The following is a 21,239-nucleotide window of genomic DNA, read 5'->3' on the forward strand; positions in this document are numbered from 1 at the left end:
TTTTTTCAGCAAAGAGTGATACATGTCACATGGCCCTGCCATTGAAGATAATGCATTTTTGCCTGTGTGTAGGCCTATGTTTAAAGTATTGTGGAGCCTTCAGGGACGTAAATCTCAACTACTTCACACATTTTATTTAATGTTTGGAGTGTCCTGAACATATTCCACCCCCCTTTCATTGAGACACAATCTTTAGTTTTTTCAGCAAAGAGTGATACATGTCACATGGCCCTGCCATTGAAGATAATGCATTTTCGCCTGTGTGTAGGCCTATGTTTAAAGTATTGTGGAGCATTCAGGGACGTAAATCTCAACTACTTCACACATTTTATTTAATGTTTGGAGTGTCCTGAACATATTCCACCCCCCTTTCATTGAGACACAATCTTTAGTTTTTTCAGCAAAGAGTGATACATGTCACATGGCCCTGCCATTGAAGACAATGCATTTTCGCCTATGTTTAAAGTATTGTGGAGCATTCAGGGACGTAAATCTCAACTACTTCACACATTTTATTCAATGTTTGGAGTGTCCTGAACATATTCCACCCCCCTTTCATTGAGACACAATCTTTAGTTTTTTCAGCAAAGAGCGATACATGTCACATGGCCCTGCCATTGAAGATAATGCATTTTCGCCTGTGTGTAGGCCTATGTTTAAAGTATTGTGGAGCATTCAGGGACGTAAATCTCAACTACTTCACACATTTTATTTAATGTTTGGAGTGTCCTGAACATATTCCACCCCCCTTTCATTGAGACACAATCTTTAGTTTTTTCAGCAAAGAGTGATACATGTCACATGGCCCTGCCATTGAAGACAATGCATTTTCGCCTGTGTGTAGGCCTATGTTTAAAGTATTGTGGAGCCTTCAGGGACGTAAATCTCAACTACTTCACACATTTTATTTAATGTTTGGAGTGTCCTGAACATATTCCACCCCCCTTTCATTGAGACACAATCTTTAGTTTTTTCAGCAAAGAGTGATACATGTCACATGGCCCTGCCATTGAAGATAATGCATTTTCGCCTGTGTGTAGGCCTATGTTTAAAGTATTGTGGAGCATTCAGGGACGTAAATCTCAACTACTTCACACATTTTATTTAATGTTTGGAGTGTCCTGAACATATTCCACCCCCCTTTCATTGAGACACAATCTTTAGTTTTTTCAGCAAAGAGTGATACATGTCACATGGCCCTGCCATTGAAGACAATGCATTTTCGCCTGTGTGTAGGCCTATGTTTAAAGTATTGTGGAGCCTTCAGGGACGTAAATCTCAACTACTTCACACATTTTATTTAATGTTTGGAGTGTCCTGAACATATTCCACCCCCCTTTCATTGAGACACAATCTTTAGTTTTTTCAGCAAAGAGTGATACATGTCACATGGCCCTGCCATTGAAGACAATGCATTTTCGCCTATGTTTAAAGTATTGTGGAGCATTCAGGGACGTAAATCTCAACTACTTCACACATTTTATTTAATGTTTGGAGTGTCCTGAACATATTCCACCCCCCTTTCATTGAGACACAATCTTTAGTTTTTTCAGCAAAGAGTGATACATGTCACATGGCCCTGCCATTGAAGATAATGCATTTTCGCCTGTGTGTAGGCCTATGTTTAAAGTATTGTGGAGCATTCAGGGACGTAAATCTCAACTACTTCACACATTTTATTTAATGTTTGGAGTGTCCTGAACATATTCCACCCCCCTTTCATTGAGACACAATCTTTAGTTTTTTCAGCAAAGAGTGATACATGTCACATGGCCCTGCCATTGAAGACAATGCATTTTCGCCTATGTTTAAAGTATTGTGGAGCATTCAGGGACGTAAATCTCAACTACTTCACACATTTTATTTAATGTTTGGAGTGTCCTGAACATATTCCACCCCCCTTTCATTGAGACACAATCTTTAGTTTTTTCAGCAAAGAGTGATACATGTCACATGGCCCTGCCATTGAAGTTAATGCATTTTCGCCTGTGTGTAGGCCTATGTTTAAAGTATTGTGGAGCCTTCAGGGACGTAAATCTCAACTACTTCACACATTTTATTTAATGTTTGAAGTGTCCTGAACATATTCCACCCCCCTTTCATTGAGACACAATCTTTAGTTTTTTCAGCAAAGAGTGATACATGTCACATGGCCCTGCCATTGAAGATAATGCATTTTTGCCTGTGTGTAGGCCTATGTTTAAAGTATTGTGGAGCCTTCAGGGACGTAAATCTCAACTACTTTACAGATTTTATTTAATGTTTGGAGTGTCCTGAACATATTCCACCCCCCTTTCATTGAGACACAATCTTTAGTTTTTTCAGCAAAGAATGATACATGTCACATGGCCCTGCCATTGAAGTTAATGCATTTTTGCCTGTGTGTAGGCCTATGTTTAAAGTATTGTGGAGCCTTCAGGGACGTAAATCTCAACTACTTTACAGATTTTATTTAATGTTTGGAGTGTCCTGAACATATTCCACCCCCCTTTCATTGAGACACAATCTTTAGTTTTTTTCAGCAAAGAGTGATACATGTCACATGGCCCTACCATTGAAGATAATGCATTTTCGCCTGTCTGATCACCTATGTTTAAAGTATTGTGGAGCATTCAGGGACGTAAATCTCAACTACTTCACACATTTTATTTAATGTTTGGAATGTCCTAAACATATTCCACCCCCCTTTCATTGAGACACAATCTTTAGTTTCATCAGCAAAGAGTGATACATGTCACATGGCAATACCCTGCCATTGAAGATAATGCATTTTCGCCTGTGTGATCTGTGTGTCAAGTGTTTTTTCACAGTGAATGACCAGAATAATGACTGCTAAACATATTTTACCCTTTCTTTACAGTGTTCTGAACATGTTCAACCAACTTTATTGAAGACATAATCCTTTTATCAGCAGATTGTTGTGTGTTTTACTGTTTCTTACTACAATATTTACAATGATGCCTGTTTAGTCAGTGTTCCCTATATTTAAACAAGAAAATCATACTTTTGTAACATCAGTGAATCGTTTTTAACCCATTTTGATGTTACTATGAAAGTAATATTAATTGTCAATTTTCAGCTACATCTTAGTCATTATCAAAGTATCCTGTACGCTTAAAATTAACTCACTATATCTTACCTTGTTTTAAAGCAAGTTAATATAATGCACAGTTAACAAAATACCATTATAAAGTCTGATCTAGCGAGTAGACAGATTAGGACTTTATAATGACAAATAGGCTACTATAACTTTCAAACACGCTTTTAACTATTTTCCCGATCATTAGGACAAATGGAACAATAAAACTCGTTGCATATAAAAGGTTTTTATATTACCCAGTCGATTAACAGGGTTGTTTGTTGTAAAAACCTTTCATTTGATACAACAAACTCATTTTACTTCCTCGTTTCGTTTTACTTCCTGGGGTTATTGTGGGTTATCGTTGCTAGCAGAACGGAACTGTAGTTTTCCTGTCTCTCTGTCTTTCCTTTACTGCACATGCGTTTCCTGCACGTTGAACAGCACAAACAGCATGGCGGTTACCGTGCATGAAGACATGGAGGGGGTTGAGAAGGAGCCTGAGAAGGAGCTGGTTCGCCCCAAAATGACTGGGGGTAATAAGGGGGTTCTCAAGCAAAACAGGGAATTCCTTGACTTTTTCTGGGACATAGCTAAACCTGATCGAGACATCAGACTGAAGGCCATTGAAGGTCTGATTGAATACCTAAAGAAAACCGAGAAGGTAAACTTGCTAACGTTAGCGCTGTGTGCAACTTCACTAACGTTGCCTGAAGTTTGTGTCACCCAATTTCCATTACTGTCCTACTACCTGACTTGTATTTCATGTGGGAAACGTTTGTTTATAGGTATTTCTTGGTATTAAATGTTGTCACTGATAATCCTAGCGGAAGGGTAACTCCGTTACTTTAAACACGTGGATTAGCAAAGCTTGCAGCTATAACGTTAGCTTGCACCTAGCAAATACAGCTAGCTAACTTCTGCACATTTAGACCCTACGACAACGGTACACACTAACCTATGAGCAAGGGTGCATGTCTTATTCTGAACTGGCATTGAATGCGGTGTGTGTATATATTACCAGCCAGATGAGCTGAAGTATTCGCTGAAGAGATTGGTGGATGGCCTCTCCCATGCAAGAGAGGATGCACGCACAGGACACAGTTTAGCATTGGCTCAGGTGAGTTTGTTTCATTGTGGATTGACTGAAATACGTGTGCCAATATGTCAGATGTATACCAGATGTTATGTCCAGTGCAACATGACATGGTAAACATGAAACGTTACGACATGGATTAAACTAACTCTTACACACTGGAGCTATCAATCTCCAGATAGAAAAGTTGTTTCTTGACGTTTTTGAAGAATTACGTTAATCAACGAACACCTCTTCCTTTAGCTTCTGAGTGTGTTTGAGGATATCCAGCTGCAAAGCATACTCGACCAGATTAAAGAGAAAAACAGCCTACAAGCTCTGCAGAAGGTGAGCAGGTTACTTGGCTAACCTAGTCTGTCTACATGACTTAATTTAACTGTACAGTTATTAATTTCTGTTTCTATCATTCCACCTTCAAACAGAAACAAATCAGAAATGTTGCATTTGGGAACTTCTTTGGGGTGCTGGCTATATCACAGTCTACACGCCTCTCTAAGGTAAGAGCAACAATATCACCGTTCACAGATGTCATTACATTTTAACACAGTTTTGTGTCCATGCTTCAGATTTGGATGGTTTCTACTGACTATCAGTTTATTGTAACTGCCAAAATACTGCTAGGAAAAAAAGAATCTACAAAAAGCATTACCCCTCTGCTTTTATTTATCCAATTTTCTCACGTGAGACCACACTCACAGAGTATTAGTTTATCTCTCTAATGTGTTCCCCCATCCTCCCCACACAGGAGCCCCAGGTCCTGCTGGAGTGCGTTCGCCTCTTGCAGCGTATCTCCCAGTTCTCAGAGCATCTCCGCGATCTACCCAGAAAAACCATGGTGGACCTCTTATCTGAGGTAGATGCTTGCTCACGTTTTGTATTGTATTCAGGTCTGTGTTATGCTTGGGATTGTTATGTTTCTGTTATGCAAGTAAACATTTTTTGACTACCCATTGATCATACCTGCTGTTATTTTGTGGTGATACAAAGGAGTTTTGAATACACAGATATGTATCTATAAAACGGTCTCGATCTGTTTTGAATGTGCAGCGGCATTTCTTATTCTATTGTTGCAATGTGTCTGTGTTGTGGGCTGTGTTGACCTTCTCTGTGATCGCTCTCTGCAGACGTCTCAGGAAGTGTTTGAGGAAGTGCTGCTGGGGGCCCTGAAGAGCGACTTGACCTCTGCCCTCAGCACACCTGAGCACCTGGAGCTTCTCCTGGTGGCCATGCAGAAATTCCCTGAGGTGCTAAAGCCCCAAAAGCTCAAAAAGTTACTGGGCAGCGCTACAGTAATCACCCAGGAGAACATCCCAAAGTGAGTGTTTGTCTATCTTGCATTATAGTGCGTGGTTCGTGAGTCCCTAGAAAATCAGAAACGGTCCATTCAAACGATTTGGCATTTTTAATAGATGTTATGGCTTGATTTCATAGTGATGTTTCGTTCTCCCTGTTGTTTGACTCTGTTGTTGCAAATCAAATCTCATTCTATGAATATCATGGAACTGAGCTGCGTCTGATTAATATGGTAAATTGGTGTGTGCCATTGCCAACTACTGACCTTTCCTGGTGTTGCTGGTTGTAACTACTAAAACCTGAATGTGTATTCTAGGGCTGGGCAATATGGCACAAATGGCCCTTGTTACTGGGAACTATTTTTGATTCATGTTTTGTGTTCATGTAGACCAAAAAAATGTGATCAGTTTTTTTGGCCATATCGCCCAGCCATAATTATAACCTTTCATGAATGTCTGAACAGGTTGGTGGATGTTCTGAAGACAGCAGCTCGCTCGGTTAAGAAGGAGCGGCATCTTCCAACTGTCGCTGTTGACCTGCTGGAAGTGTCCTTGCGAGAGGACAGCTTTGACCTTTTCTGGAATGAAATCATTCTGAATGGGCTGATGAAAGATCAACCAGGTCCTTCACAGTGAGTACAACTAATACCTCAGGAACCATAGCAAGAAGTCCTCATTCATAACAGCTTCTTATACAGGCCAAGACAGCAGTGTGCAGTAACATATGTTTGTTATCGCTCTAAATGTGTTGTTTTGTGTCCACAGTTACATGTGCTTTCGGTTGCTGGGAGGTGCCCTGCCACTTTTGTCAGTGCCACAGCTTCGCCAAGCCCTGTCCGGTGAGGTGATGAGGCATTATGGTGAACATGTGGTGGTTGCTCAGGTAGGCCAACCCAAACAGGCCCAATGCGGTCGTAAAAGCCCACTTTACATTTTTTTTGATCCTGTGCAAAAGTTTGACAGTGGCAGTTTAAAAGGTAAATCCTTCTGAGGCATTAAGCCTGTAAAGATTCCTTCTTGGCAAATAGTGTGGGTTTTTTTTTTTTTTAAAGAGGGATTAGTATTGCCACTAAATACATTTTGGAAAAATGTAGAAATGAGTCAGGTTTCAAAAACAAATCAGTCATACTCTCTGTGTTCCTCAGCAACCAGATCGCTTTAAGATTGCCCCAGAGATGGATGTCTACGTCAAGGAGTTTTTGCAAGGCTGCGACGACCCGGACAAACAGCTGGCAGTCATGGTGGGCTTCAACCAGCTCACCAACCAGGGCTACCCAGTGATCCCCTCCTTCTGGAAGGTGGTGGAGTGCTTGCAGCCGGCCGCACTAGAGCGCTACGTGGACTGGCTGAAGGGCATGTTCCTGCGGCCACAGCTGGAGAACTGCCTGGACTTCACCACGCGCCGGCAGAAGGAGAACCAGGGGGCCAGTGGGAAGTAAGTGCCCCTCGTACGGATCACTGTTCCCAAAAAGCTTTGTTGATCTTTGTGATCTTGCATTGGGATGTTGCGTTAATTTTCCATAATTTATCAAGATATTGAAATATACTCAAACTCATTTTGGCTCAGTGTTTTGTTAATGAAGAAACTCTGAGCATGCCAAGATAAAGACCACTAATGTAAAATATGCTATCCTTCAGGAGCGATGAGCCAGTACTCCGTATGCGTAAGTGGATTCTTCCCCGGCTGACCTCAATCGTGGAGAACCATCAGGTGAAGAAAGAGGAAGACTTGGTCATGGACATCGCCAGGTAAAGATGACCCATCAGACCTCCCTAGCCTGTGCTGCACATTTACTTTTCAGTAGCTGTAGCACTGTGATCTCATGGCACCTTAAAGGGAAGCTTCAGGACTTTGCAACTTGGGTCTTATTTTTAGATCTTAAAATAGATTAAATTCCTTTTTATTCCAGGTTCATTTTCTTCCATGCATTCTTTACTGCCAAGAAATCAACTCCAGACATTCCAGAGACTGAGAATATGCCATCTGTGGCTTTAGATGAGAAGACTCGAGCAGGTGTCTTCTCCTGCTTCTTTGGGTGAGAGATGCTCTTGATGGAAATTTCTACAAATTCACGAAATGTTCTGGATACTTGAAAATTTGTGTTTGGTCAATTATTTCTCTGTTACAATGCTAATTGACATTGTATTTTATATCGTTGGAAAGAGGGTTTATTTACCTTTACAATGATGTCTAACTTGTAAGTATCATGCATTTGTAGAATTAGATTCGATAGATTCGAATAAACCTGTGCAGCTTATTTCCTGCAGCATTTAGAACAGTTGGGAAATACACCACAAAACAAGCTCATATTTATTGTCGTTATATTGTAAGCACAGAAAAATCAGAATCCACACTAATATAGTTGAAGGATTTGAAGTAGGAAATGCCACAAGCCAGATGCATCTTGTTTAGCTTCTCCTCTATGCCACAGGTTACTCCAACACCTGAACCACCTTCCGGTGCAGGGGGAGTCCAGCGATGATGTTGCCCCTAAGAAACAGCTCCATGGTGTTACAGCCGACGGCAGCACGTGGCTCTTCTGCCTGATCCAGTACGCCGACATGCTCCTCAGCCAAACCGGCTATGTCCAGTGTGTCAAGCCCTTCACCGCAGAGCAGAAGGGCGCCTGGGACAGGTGCCTCTCTTTACTCTTGTATTGGTTTTATTAGATCGTGTTCAGATCTTGTTACCATGCAGGTAGTCTTCTGCAATGTTAAGGATTGTAAAATTCTTATACTGGCCCAGAACGATGCTCTGGGCAGTATTGTGTGGAACTGCTAGCCCTGAAATTATTGCTTAGGGAGTCTTTTGTGCCACTCCGACCTTGACGGTATCGTGTGCCCTTTTGTAGCATGATGAAATCTGTCGAGACCCTGCAGAAGAAAGCCAAGAAGAGCCAGACTCCAGAGATCTCTGCGTTTCAGCTCCTCTTCCTGCTCGTTGGCATAAACATCTTCAAGGTACCTAGAAGAAGTGCTCCAGTGATGAGAATCAAAAGCATGTCCTCTATCGTATATATATAGTTAGGGAATGTGTTGCTCTGAATTGCATTGACAGCAGCTCTTTGCCCGATTGTTTGTTTGTGTGTGTGTGTGTGCACACAGTCCCCAGAGGAGAGTGTGGAGCTCATCCAGGATATCCAAAGCTGCATGGAAAAAGTGAATGCCAAGAAATCCAAGAGGAAGAAGAAGAAAGCCGATGGTGAGTGAAATTGTTATGGCTGATTTCTTTTAAGCTGACGGCTCTGGCTGGCTACGTATGTGGAACTCGGATAGGATTGGATTAGTTCCTCTGCCAAGTGTAAGTCACTAACTGAAGTCATTGATTAGTGGATTGGAGGTGTTGTTTACCTAAGCCAGACAGGACTTGCAATCTAGGTGTGTCGTTTTTACACATGATTACAAGAATAGTTTAATTTGCAAATGTATTTTGATCGAGGTTGTTTTGGGGCTGTCATAATCAGACTACCCCATGATACAACCTAGGGTCATCTGGTTACTGTTGAACTTGACCTCCTTACTGTTACCTGGATGCTTCACCGCCAAGTCATGCGTTCTCTTTCACTCCGATGTACAGCAAGACGTACTATGAATTCAAAATGTATGGATATATGTTCACCAATTAGCATGTGTGGAGATTTGTTAAACGCGTGCCGTGCTGTGGTTCTCCTGCAGCTGAGGAGGAGGAGGAGCCCCACTGGGTGGAGGTGCTAGTGGAGATCTTGCTCTCCCTGCTGTCCCAGCCCAGCCGCCTCATCAGGCAGGTCTGCAAGACCGTCTTTGGCCGCATCTGCCCACATGTCACCCAGGGCGCCATCACTGCTATTCTGGATGTAAGTAGGACCTACAGGAGGAAAATGTTGCACTATCCGCGTGACCACATTCTGGGTGTGTGTATTTTAAAAATCTTTTTTTTTTTTTTTTTTTACTCAAGGTCCTTGATCCTAGCAAAGCTACAGAGGACAGTGCACTTGTGGTGACTGATGAAAACAAAGCAATGAAAAGAAAAAACGAATCGGATGAGGATGAGGATGATGATGATGATGAGGAAACTGACAAAAAGAAACAGAAAGTCAAAGCTGAGGGGGACGAGGAGAAAGTAAGTATTTTAAGATTAACATGATTAATGTTTTTATTTTTTTTATTTAGGAGACATTATTCCCAAGTGACAGGAAAGGTAGTACTGTATATCGTCTCGACATAATGATTTCCTCTTACGCAGGAAGAAGAGGAGTCTGACTCGTCTGATGATGATGATGATGAGGAGGATGATAATAACGACAATGAAGAAGTTGATCAGAACTTCCGCCTGGAGCTGATGAAAGTTTTGCAAGGCCAAAATGCTCCGGTGAGTTTGCTTACTGCTGAAGCAACATAAATATTTCAAAGAGCTTGAACTGTAGCAACAGTGCCTATATTTCTTAACTTTGACTTTTTTGCATTCCTCATTACTCAATGTTACTCAAGGCCACTGAGGCAGACAAGAGTGATGACGATGAGCTGGATGATGACGCCATGATGAAGCTGGATGGCAACATCGCCAGTCTCTTTGCAGAGCAAAAGAAACGCATCCAGGCCAAGAAAGATGAACGGGAAAAGCTGCGTAAAGAGAAGGTCCTCATCAGAGACTTCAAGATCAAAGTAGGTTTTGGGGAGAGGCGCTTGTCTGTCTGCTTGTAGATTTCATTGAAGTTCACTTAACCATTGAAGAGATGGCGAGAGTCAATTGACGCGCTCATTTGGTAGGTGCCGTGAGAACAGCCATCTATTTGACAAAGAGCCTCTTCCACTTGTTTTAATGGAAACATTTGCTTGAGTCCCACAATCCTTATCCTATGGGAACCTACTTCTGTCGGTCTACAGCCTTGCTCAGTAGTAGCAGCAGCAGCAGCAGGTTTTGATAAGGTGTTGACTCAAAGGCTTTTTCTACTGATCTCTGGGCTGACTAAACTGTTTTGGTGCTGCTCCAGGTGCTGGATTTGGTGGAGGTGTTCCTGGATAAGCAGTCAGCCAACCCTCTGGTGCTGGGCATGATCGAGCCTCTGCTGATAGTCGTCGAGAGCGGGATGAGCTCAGACAAAGAGCAGCAGGAGATAGACTTCCTCCGCAAAGCAGCAGACATTTTCAAGTAAGGAAATGCTGTGTGCTGTGCTAATGTGGGATTTGCTGCAGATAATCTTTTTTTTATCAAGGTTAAATGCCACGTGCAAGCCAGTCCAAAAGCATAATGTCATTGCAAAAGAGAAATGATAAAGGAAAATATTTTCCTATATGGTAGAAGTGATCTGTTGGATTAATAACTATTGGAATGACCTACTATGTCAGTACAATGATGCTTGTTTTCACGATTGAACAGGAACACACTGTGCAGAGGAAAGCAATACTGCAAGAACGTGGACGACCGTAAAGCGGAGCTTCATGACCTTTTGGAAAGGTTACTCACCAGGGCACAGAAGCTGTCCGACTCCGCTGTTGCACTCTACTACTTCAGGTGAATATGGCGGAGCTGAGCTTGTGCTGTGATGATAAATATCTGGCCTAAGGTGAAATCGGGCATAGCAGGACCAATGTTTACATTTACACGCCAGTTTTCATGTCTATGTTCTGCTGAGCCATAACACCATACTGGTCCCCTTCTGGTAATGCTCCCAAGTTGGTTCTCTAGTTAACGCACGTTGTGTTTTGTATGTGCGTGGCAGTGCTGCCCTGTATTTGGTGAAGGTGCTGAGAGGTGTGCCTGCCGAGGGAGTCACAAAGCAGGAAGCTGTGGAGAGCCAGGTAAAGTTCTTGTCCTATGCTGCTTGTCAGTCAAAATTCTTGAATTGAAATGTTTAGGGTAGATATACATAATCAGTATAGATGCTGTTGCTGGTAAATAAATCGCTGAAGATAATTCTTGTCAGATGTGTTGAGCACCATCCAAAATGTTTATTCATGACTCAAAAAACATCACTTGTCCAGAGCAAGACCATGGGGAACCTGGATGTGGAGAGAGTGACTGGTCTCTTCAGGCAGGCTCTTGAATCCTTCATGACTCGCAGAAATAGTCCTCTCACTGGAGCCATGTTCATTGACCTCTTCAACCGACTCCCGGTGAGTTGCCTCTGCTCTTGGTCTTTCTACTTGTTCGGTATGGCAACCACATCGCTCCCTATACTGCAGTAGCTTAACTGGCAGAGGCATCTGTTTTTTACCTCTTGGGGACAGTCTTCTCAGTGCATTTTAGTTTTGTGGCTGGAATATTAACATGTTCCTCTAAGGCCTTGTAAGCTGAAACAGGAGTATTACAATATGAGTGATGAGACAACCCTGTGGCATACTTATGTCCACACTTCCAAGATTATTGATTCGTGTTCCTGATGAGCGGTGCTGACTAAATGTTTTAGCATGTCCAACTCACTCTGTGATATCTATGCTAATTGGCTAGTTTTCTTTTTTCAATGCGCTCTAGATCTTTAGCAGCAACCTCCTGGATATGTTGGTGGAGTACATCACAGGAGGATTAAGAGAACATCAGCAGGTAAACCTGATACATAAACATAAACTTTCCAAAAACGGTGACCGGAATGAGTCAAGTCAAAATTAAGTATTTAATTAATTTTTTTAATTAATAATTTTTTTCCTAATGTGATATTTTTCTTTCTTCCAGGGGCAGGCCTGTGCCATCGTGCTGAGGGGTCTGCAGTCTAGAGATATTCAGCAGCTTTTGGCCGGACCACGATGGACGGAGTTGTGCCAGAAGACTGTGGAAAAAGTTACAGAAGTACGTTTTATTGGTGGTGGTGGTAAAAATAGCAAACACACCTTCGATTCCTCATGTCTTTCAATGGTGATCATGATATCAGCCTTCGAGGCCCTCAACTGACCCTCTGTGCTTTCTCCCTTCTTTGTAGAGTCTTGGACAAGGACTAGAAATGAAAAATAAAATTATACAAGAGAAGATTATCAAAGCACTAGAGCTTTCTCTGTTTTTGATTAAGAACATTCGCACTCAGGTGTGTACCATCATTTATTTAATCTTATCAAATTTCTCTGACAGTGAGATTTTATTAAAAAAAATGTATACATAACATATTGTCTTTTATTAAGCAGAAACTTGAGGTGAGCCTTGAGCCAATCCAGAAGGCTTTGGAGTCTATGAATGAGAAACATGATTTCCACAAATCTGGACAAATGGAGGATATCTATTGGAGTGTAATGAAGCTCTTTGGGGTTCAGTAAGTCCATATTCATTCACTGTTCTTTTAATGTGCTTGCAAATAGGGTTTGTAACATAGTTTCACTAATGATCTTCTAGAAGCCCTATTTGGATAATAGTTGTACTCCCCATATGAAAGCCCTATTCAGATTCTGGTAGTCTTTATGACAATGGCAGCAGAGTAATTTGATGCATGCTGACTTTTGTAAAAGCTTCAATGATATAGGACTACATCTTCTAATGGGCTCAGGGTGAAAGAAAAATCCTTGTTCTCTGCTTGCATGATTGACCCATACAGCTGCTGTGCGAAAAAATAAAACCAGCTTCATTATTGAAGACCATGCTTTTATGCCAATGTTTTTTTTCAGTGATGCACCTTAATGCTTGTGTAAGTATCATATGTGCTAAAATGCAGTTAAAGTAGTAATATGTTTACATTGTTCTATTGCCTGATCTTTGAATTCGTCTCCCCCTCCCCCCTTTTAACTATTAGAAAACCAAAAATTGTGAAGACGAAAAAAGCAGAGGAAAAGCCCATCACTGAGCAGACCCCAGAAGCTGAGGCGAAGAAGAAAAAAGGCTTCCTCCCCGAGACCAAGATACGGAAGAATCGCAATAAGCCTGTGGTTGTGGAGGAGAAAAACGCCGCCAAGCAACCCAGTAAGCCCACTGCGCCCCCTGCTGCGGCAACTGGAGGAGAGGGAGAGCCAGGGAAGAACAAGAGGAAGAGGAAGAGGAAGAACAGGAAAAGAAAACATACAGGAGGAGGAGGAGGAGGAGAGGTGGCATCAGATCAGTCAGCTGCCAAGAAAGCTAAAACGGTCAATGAGTCACCTGCCGAGAAACCTAAAATAGTTGACCAATCGCCTGCCAAGAAAGACCAAACAGAGCCAAAGGGCGATAAAAAGAAGAAAGGAAAGAAGGGAGCTGCCGAATGATGCATTACTAACCTTTTCCTTACTTTTTCTCCTTTTAAGCCTAATGGGCTTTATAGCCTGTTTGTGAAACTTGCTCTGAGGAGCACCTCTATGATTTTTAATACTCAAGCTGAGACTGAGCGGCTCTGTCAAAAAAAAAAAAAAACATATGTTTTGTGGGTGTGTCATAACCTTGTTTGTTGCATATCATGAGCATGTTTTGAAAGGTTCATATACATGTGACATAAAATTTAAATAATTTTATGTACAAAATGTGGTCTGTGACTTGAATCATTTACCTGACTTTGGCTGACAAGCTTTTCTTGACTTTATACGCTTGTCTTTTCCATCTTTGCATTTCAGAATTCCTACAGAGACTGCATCCACATTGTTTAAGCTGCACTTAAAACAGATCATCTAACATTAAAAATTCCTTAATTCGCTCTTATTTTACTATTTGATTACATGGTTGTTGAGATAATCACATTATTAGGGAGCCTTGCCGAATCAGATCTCTAGATTATATTACAACTTATACATATACAACATCACTGCCGCACTGAATGAGTGGGTGACTGCAGAGGTAACCCTGGTTGAGAAGTGGATCACTTTTGAGAATCACAACTTTGAAATGGAAGAATTATATTAACATAAAATGTAGAATTTACTGTAGCGTCTCCGAAGATGGCAATTGGGGGGGGAGGGGGAAGGTTTACCGTCAGCTGTGCGTACATCACTATGGCCCATCCCGCTAATATGAAGCCTTTTATAAAAACAATCAGTGGGTTCTTACTACTCCAGACAGTAGGTGGCGCTGTAGTTTCGGGTCCGCCTTTGAAATGGCAAGCAGAGGAAGCTGAATATTTTCTTGGTTCAGAATTTCGTTTTGCTGAAGCCGAAATAGTAAATATGCAAGTGAGATGAGGGTAGTGTAGCAGAGCTTAGCTATATCACTATCGTTAACATCGTCCTAACGTCTTTGAATGTGTGAATGTTGATATAAAAACGTGCTTCTGAGGTTTCCTCACGCAACCACGGATGATGACCGACAACTTTGACCGAACACCAGGGGCTGGTCGAGTCCGAGGAAAGCCCACCAGTCCCGGCCTGGGGGAGGTATTCAGTCCGCCACATCCCGAGATAGGAGATGGTGACGCTAAATCTTCCATCTTCAACCAGTGCGAACCTCTCAGACAGCCTCGGACTTCGCCGCCGTTGTTGGAGGGCAGCGCTTCTGGAGGCGGGGGTAACGTTAGGCTTGTTTGTTTCGTGCCAGTCCTTCCAGAGTTAGCTAACTGGCTAAATTCGCGAGTTAGCAAAGTGGGGGGCAGTGGTTATTGTTAAGTTAGCTACTATCGCTAGCTATAGTGTTGACAACGTGCTTTAAGACACCAGAATGACCAAGTGGCTAGTCATGGTTGTTGGGATTTCGCAACAATCGCCGCTGTTTGCTATGTGTGGTCAAATGCATTCAGGCCGTCCGTGGCATAACCTATGTTAATGTTTGTTACAACATGCTAGCGTAATTAGCCTGCTAGTTAGCTTGCTAGCACCGTTGGCACCTCACATGCTCGCGCTACTGGCGTCAGGCAGTTCACGCATAAAGTCTATTTATAATTTACATTTGACATTGTAATTATGAGGTGTAATGAACTTGTCAACAATACACACAAAACACAGACGTGTGATGAACAAGCTGTTTGTTTTAGCATTTACGCTGTAGCCTACACAGCAGCATAAGCTCAGCAAATACCCTTGATGAACTATTTTTTCGGGGCAGTTGGACTCGCAAGCAGGTACTACCGAGGGCGCTAATCTACACCTGCTCTGCCAAATCCATCACATGGCCCTCTAGGTCAGGTTTTCTAGATGAAACCACGGACGATGTCTCTTCAGACAGCAAATAGGGAATTGCGTGATTCAATAAAATACCTCATCACAATAACGATTTTAGCACTTATGTCAAATTCCGAAGTAGGTGTGTGCTATTTTTAACACCCCTATATGTGTCTCAGTTTTTTTTATTCCCCTTTCGCCTTCTGTTTATTCTCTTTAGACTGCAGAAGACCGACTAAAACCAAATCAAACTCAACACAGACTCCAAACAGTAGCTCTACTGCCTTAAAATCGCACAACTCAGATGATGTAGTGGGAAACTCCAAACTATCAGTGAACGCAGCGGAGTTTTTCCCATCCACTTCCACTTACACATACGAGGTAATCCATGTAAATTCTGAGATGTTGTTTGATGAAACCTATTATCTATTTAAAATGTTCAGGTGGAGAATTGTGAAGAGCGTTTTCATCCATTTCCCTTGTGCAGCCAAATCCATTTTCAAGAAGATATGTATTGTTTTTATTTTCCATGTTGGTGAATTGTCACCACACAATTTTACATGAGAATAAGTGAAATAAGAACCTTGTTACATGTAATGTTAAGTGATGAACCTTGTTCTATGACTATTATCCATACACATAAATCGTGTTTCAAAGGATTTAGATTATGAGGATGACGACGAAGGTTACTACCCTCCATCTACGCTGGCTGAGTTGGTGCAAGAAATCCTCAGCCACCTTAACTCATCCCCGGGTTCATTTGAGTTTGACATTGACAACATCACTGCCACCCTGAATGAGTGGGTGACTGCAGAGGTAACCCTGGTTGAGCTGGTTGAGCTCATCTACACCCAGGTATGTGTCTTCATAAAATCATTAGTTTTTTTTGTACATGCTGAAAGATTACAAAAAGAAAGCTCCAAATCACTGGTGCATCTGGGGCACAAGTACCTTCCATCAATTTGTCATACACTTTTGAGACACATTATGTCACACACTTCTTTCCTTATGATGTTACCACATTGGCAGTGAATTAACTAATAAAAAATAATCCTATGATCGGCAAAGGTGTTTCTGAGTTGCACTTCTTAAGGGCTTTTGGATATGAATTATTATTTTGAATTTATATATGTTTGTGCCAAATAAATTGCTTAGTCTATTTCTTGAATAATCTGAATTAGCAGGCATTTGTATCAGGCCCTTGTATAACAGCTGCTGTCTCTGTCTTTGCCAGTCCACATCCATCCCCAACTTCGCTTACACTGGAGCAAGGCTCTGCAATCACCTCTCCCATAACCTGGCTCTCTCCCCAGCCAGTGGCAATTTTCGTCAGCTTTTATTGAAGAGGTAATGGGCCTTAGAAACAAAAGTTCATCATTACAAATAATAATTCATAATTGTGGTCATCAAGTTGCTTTGTTATGTCTGCCCTGTAAACTGAACTGTAGGTGTCGAACTGAGTATGAGCAGAGGGATCAGGCAGTCCGGGGGAATGAGGAGACACAGAAAAGCTTTCACTCATATGTGCTGTTCTTGGGAGAGCTGTACTTAAACCTTGAGGTAAATATTTAGTTGCTGTCGTTATTGCCATGTTGTAATTTTATCTGACTGTCGAAGGCAATTTACTTCTGTAACGCCTTTTTTTATTTTTTTATTCTATACATCAGCTCAACCATACAACACCTCCAAGAATGTATTTTTAAGCAAGATAAGAAATAGAACGTCACCATTATATTACTACAAAATAGTAGTAGTAATCCAGGAAACTTTTTTCCCCCCTGAACTCCAGTGTTTGTACGGAGTCTTAATAAATGAGAAATAAACATAGTGGCTCGGAACGAGCCATAAACAATTCTATCCAATCACGTTGCTTCAGGTGCACAGAACAGAGGGATGTAATTTGATTGGCTATTGAGCTCAAATACGAACTGCCTTTCGCCAAGATCGTAAACTGGACCTTTTAAGCATTAAATCATGCTTTCAGGCAGTATATATTGTGAATGTGTTGTTAAACTCTAAACTGTTACAGTGCAATGTCTTTGTAAAGAGCATGTTTACTGTGTTTTATCAGGTTAAAAGTGCTAAAGGCCCCCCAAGCAGAGCAGTGATTTTGCTCGCTGCCCTGAAGGATTTGTTGATCGCACTCTTTTCCAAACCTGTGGATGGGAACCTTATTTGCGCAGTGAAACTGCTGAAGGTTTGACATTTCTGTCTCATTCCTTTTGGACATTGGTCATTCAGTTTTGACACTGCTTTCACATTAGCTACTGGAAACAACTGCTACAGGAGCTGTTCCACATGGTTCACATAGTGAAGTAGGCATGTTAAGGAGTTTAAAGTGAATTCACAGCTATTACCAAACTCAGCTGCGCATGTGTATTTGTTTTCATATTTGCCTTTGATGAATCATCATTGATCAGAATGGTCAGTTTTTCGTATTAAATTCACTCTGCTTACATTTACATACATAGTAGTCTGGTTTTATTTTATTATCCCACCCCCAAAAGACATTACTTTTCACACCATTGTTTGTAGTTAACGTTTAATTCTGTAGGAAAAACCCCTGTGACTCATGCCCATTACTGTTTCTCATGGTTTCTATAAATTCCTCAGTTGAGCTTATCTCCTCTTTTCTTGGTTATAGCTGACCGGTTCTGTGTTGGAAGATGCCTGGAAGGAGAACGGGAAGTCAGACATGGACGAGGTCATCCAGAAAATCGAGAATGTTGTGCTAGATGCTACCTGCAGCAGGTTAGAGGGGAACTATTAACAACGTATTAACATCTCTGTTTTCATTTCTCTGTTGCCCTTCTACCTGAAATTAATCTGTGCTTGCGTGAGAATATTAGTCTCTTTTGTTGCTGCTGCCAGTGTAGTTTATTCATAGTTTAGAACCATTGTTTGTCTTTATTTGTTTTGCACATGGTCTCATTTGTTAATTATTATTATTATATGCCAAAGGACTCTTCAAACTTCAGTTTGCCATACTGTGCTGCCAGGAACATAAAGACTTGGTGTACTGTATATTCTGAAATGAACTCGGCTATGAGATGATTTGATGAAAATGTGCCAATGTATACAAAATGGATGCGTTTCCAGTAGGGATGTGAAGCAGATGCTGCTGAGGCTGGTGGAGCTGAGATCGAGTAACTGGGGTCGAGTCCTCAGTGCTTCTGCCTCCAATGAGGCCACACCAGACAACGACCCAAACTACTTCATGGTAAGGGGGAAAACGCTGCAGTGAGTTTTATATTAGAAATAAGATTACAATTGGAGTTCTTTATCTCTTGCAATGTCATGTTATCTCCCTTCCCCTTCTACCACACAACCACCGCCCCCCCCATCCCCCTTCCTCTCTCCTCCCGGCCAACCTCAAGCAGATGGGTCCCCCCTTATGTGCGCTGGGTTCCGCTTAAGGTTCCTTTCTGATTAACAGGGAGTTTTTGCCTTGCCCCTTTTGCCATTGTGCTTGCTCTGAGGGGTCCAGGCTCAGGGCTCCCTAAAGCGCATTGATACAATTGTATTGTTTTGGCGTTATATAAATAAAATTGAATTGAATCACATCTTTTGTTTCACCTCTCTCCCTCCCTTTCAGAATGAACCCACATTCTACACTGCAGATGGGACACCATTCACAGCTGCAGATCCAGGTCAGTGAGTTCACACTGTCAGAATGTTTTGAGTCAAATGTATTTTTTAAGAGTAGGCAATGAAGTAAAAGGCCTGCTCAAGTTAACTTCCTTTTTTTTTTTTACCCAGACTATTCAGAGAAGTATCAGGAGATCCTGGATCGAGAGGGATACGACGACTATGAAGAAAATGGAAATGATGAGTGAGTGAATGGAAATTTTTTTTTTTTCCTCTGTATTTTTTTCTGAATTGCAGTCTCTTCTCGGACTCTTCTGGAATGAACCTGTGTGCCACACAGCAGAAATGCCATGACCTTTTGGGGGCCTACTCCCTAGAGGTCAGCGCGTCGGGACCTCTTGACTAGGGTCATGTGATTGTCCTGCTCACAATGCCCACGGGCCACAGCCCAGCACCCGTTTGAGATTAGTCAGCAAATGGATGAGAAAGAGGCTTTAGTCAGGCTTAAATCAGCCCTACCCTCGCCCGCTCTGAACCCTGGACTTGTTAAAACAATTCTCATTGGTTTGAACCCATGAATGTGAAGCGCACCAGGTGTAAGGTGTGGTTTTCAGTACCTCCTGTAGGAGGAGTGCACACCCAAATTTACAGAGAAATTAAAGAATCTTTAACATATCGGTGTTAGATAAGTTGCCCCTTTTAAAATTGTCTTCATTTACAGCTCTTGTGATGGCTTTAGTATGCAGTATAATACTGCGTCAGTGTACCTCCTCAGTTAGAGTCATAGCAATGTGAGGCAAACCAATATAGTAAGCTCCAACTGTAGTTTGGCAGATGTTTGTTGAGAAATAACTCAATACAATTCCCATTTTTTTCTGACCTCATGGTTTGACATAGAAAGTTAGTTGTGCTAACTGAATTGAACTTTCCCATGCACTGTTTTTCTGTACATGAAATTCTTGATTGGAAGAAGAGGTTCTTGAGTTGAACACTTTTAATAGCACTGTCAGCCTGTGTTGTCATCACCTAGGTTATTTGCATTTATCAATTGAACGCTTTGGTGTTCATTTAATTTGCTAATGATTTGGCCTTGTTATGGATTGGAAATACATTTCTATTTTTCTCTATTACAGTTTTGATTCCGATGACGAGGAGATGGATCCTGAAATTGAAGAGGCGTTCGAAAAGTTCTGCCTGGAGTCAGAGAGAAAAAAGAAATCGTAATGTGAAATATTTTTAAGGACTGTGGACAAGCTCATCTTATGTTTGACCTGCTGGATTGTTTTCGACTGGAAACAAAAAAAAATCAAAACAAAGACAAAACTGTTTTAGTTAAACACTTTTTTTCTGTAGAGTTCAGTGTGGATCTAGCACTTAATAGCGGTTATGTTGCCGATTTTAAATGGCCGGGATTTCTGTTTTTAAGATGCGGCAATCAACGTCCACCGTGCAGTTACACTGTGCCCAACAGTTTGAAGTTGGACACTGATTGGAAAGTTCATTATTTGTTTCGACTGTCGAACTTTGTCTCTGCTGCATGCTAGGAGAGAAGTGTGGAGTGAGGTTTTTAAACTAAACAGCTGAGAAGCATCATCAACTGTGTGCGTTTGTAGTTTGAGATTGCTTACTAACTGCTTATAATTGAGACATACACCCAAAGAACGTTTTGGCCACAGTGACGGGTTACCCTTTTGCATAGCACACTCCACTAAGATGGGTACTCAATCAGTTCAGCATTGTGGTCAGACTCCCTCAGACATGCAGAGACAAAAGTAGAGAGCTTTAAAGTTTAAAATAAACTTGGGTGCGGGACTGTTTGACAACTTGAAAGTTGTTGAACTAGTGGAAGTGGGTTTTTTTTTGTTTTGTTTTTTTCTCTTCTTTTTCAGGATTAACTGAACCCTTATTCAGTTTGAATCTTTGGCACTGCTGGTCAAGAGAAAAATCTGCCTACATTCATTAATAAGTTATTTTAATTTTGAAACTTACCTGTGAAACGTTGCTCCGAATTGCACAGTTTGCCAGTTTTAAAGAAGCAGAAGCTGCAAAATGTACAAGGTGGATTCGCTTAAATTACACCCGGTGTTGTTTATATAGCATACCATCATACGAATCCCATACAAAAGAATGTTATTTTATAGTTTTGTAAATATTATTTACAGTATTGATTGCCTGCAATAAATCTTTATAAAAGAGTCTGATTACTTTACTGTGATTTTTTTTTTTTAGTAAA

General features: G+C 41.4%; 2 protein-coding genes across 3 annotated transcripts; both read left to right on the top strand.

The window, feature by feature from the left end:
- Positions 1-3,478: 3,478 nt before the first annotated feature.
- Positions 3,479-13,855, top strand: mybbp1a (MYB binding protein (P160) 1a). Its single transcript, XM_012830598.3, has 27 exons — positions 3,479-3,743; positions 4,104-4,199; positions 4,419-4,502; positions 4,598-4,672; positions 4,921-5,028; positions 5,300-5,490; positions 5,932-6,099; positions 6,233-6,350; positions 6,613-6,902; positions 7,106-7,216; positions 7,378-7,503; positions 7,900-8,103; positions 8,320-8,428; positions 8,573-8,669; positions 9,143-9,300; positions 9,402-9,566; positions 9,690-9,815; positions 9,935-10,108; positions 10,438-10,595; positions 10,824-10,958; positions 11,167-11,245; positions 11,429-11,560; positions 11,919-11,987; positions 12,117-12,230; positions 12,361-12,462; positions 12,560-12,684; positions 13,159-13,855. The coding sequence occupies exons 1-27, from the start codon at positions 3,534-3,536 to the stop codon at positions 13,601-13,603; spliced, it is 3,969 nt and encodes a 1,322-aa protein (XP_012686052.2). The 5' UTR covers positions 3,479-3,533; the 3' UTR covers positions 13,604-13,855.
- A 562-nt stretch (positions 13,856-14,417) lies between these two features.
- On the top strand, positions 14,418-21,202 carry paip1 (poly(A) binding protein interacting protein 1). 2 transcript variants are annotated; one of them, XM_012830600.3, is made up of 11 exons: positions 14,418-14,828; positions 15,639-15,799; positions 16,076-16,273; positions 16,653-16,765; positions 16,867-16,978; positions 17,490-17,615; positions 18,063-18,169; positions 18,521-18,638; positions 19,014-19,068; positions 19,178-19,250; positions 20,140-21,202. In XM_012830600.3, the coding sequence occupies exons 1-11, from the start codon at positions 14,621-14,623 to the stop codon at positions 20,228-20,230; spliced, it is 1,362 nt and encodes a 453-aa protein (XP_012686054.1). In that variant the 5' UTR covers positions 14,418-14,620; the 3' UTR covers positions 20,231-21,202. The 2 variants fall into 2 exon arrangements, with proteins under 2 accessions (XP_012686054.1, XP_012686053.1); XM_012830599.3 differs by having other exon boundaries at positions 14,423-14,828; positions 18,518-18,638.
- Positions 21,203-21,239: the final 37 nt, after the last annotated feature.

This window comes from Clupea harengus, chromosome 7 (assembly GCF_900700415.2).
Source record: "Clupea harengus chromosome 7, Ch_v2.0.2, whole genome shotgun sequence".
NCBI classification, from domain to species: Eukaryota; Metazoa; Chordata; class Actinopteri; order Clupeiformes; family Clupeidae; genus Clupea; species Clupea harengus.

Bases quoted from the DNA above. Each gene is read 5' to 3' on its own strand.
- mybbp1a (XM_012830598.3), top strand. From the start codon at position 3,534: ATGGCGGTTACCGTGCATGAAGACATGGAGGGGGTTGAGAAGGAGCCT. The intron at 10,596-10,823 runs GTAAGGAAATGC...ACGATTGAACAG, and splicing joins AAAGCAGCAGACATTTTCAA to GAACACACTGTGCAGAGGAA. The intron at 12,463-12,559 runs GTGTGTACCATC...TTTATTAAGCAG, and splicing joins TTAAGAACATTCGCACTCAG to AAACTTGAGGTGAGCCTTGA.
- paip1 (XM_012830599.3), top strand. From the start codon at position 14,621: ATGATGACCGACAACTTTGACCGAACACCAGGGGCTGGTCGAGTCCGA. The intron at 16,766-16,866 runs GTAATGGGCCTT...ACTGAACTGTAG, and splicing joins CGTCAGCTTTTATTGAAGAG to GTGTCGAACTGAGTATGAGC. The intron at 19,069-19,177 runs GTCAGTGAGTTC...TTTTTTACCCAG, and splicing joins ATTCACAGCTGCAGATCCAG to ACTATTCAGAGAAGTATCAG.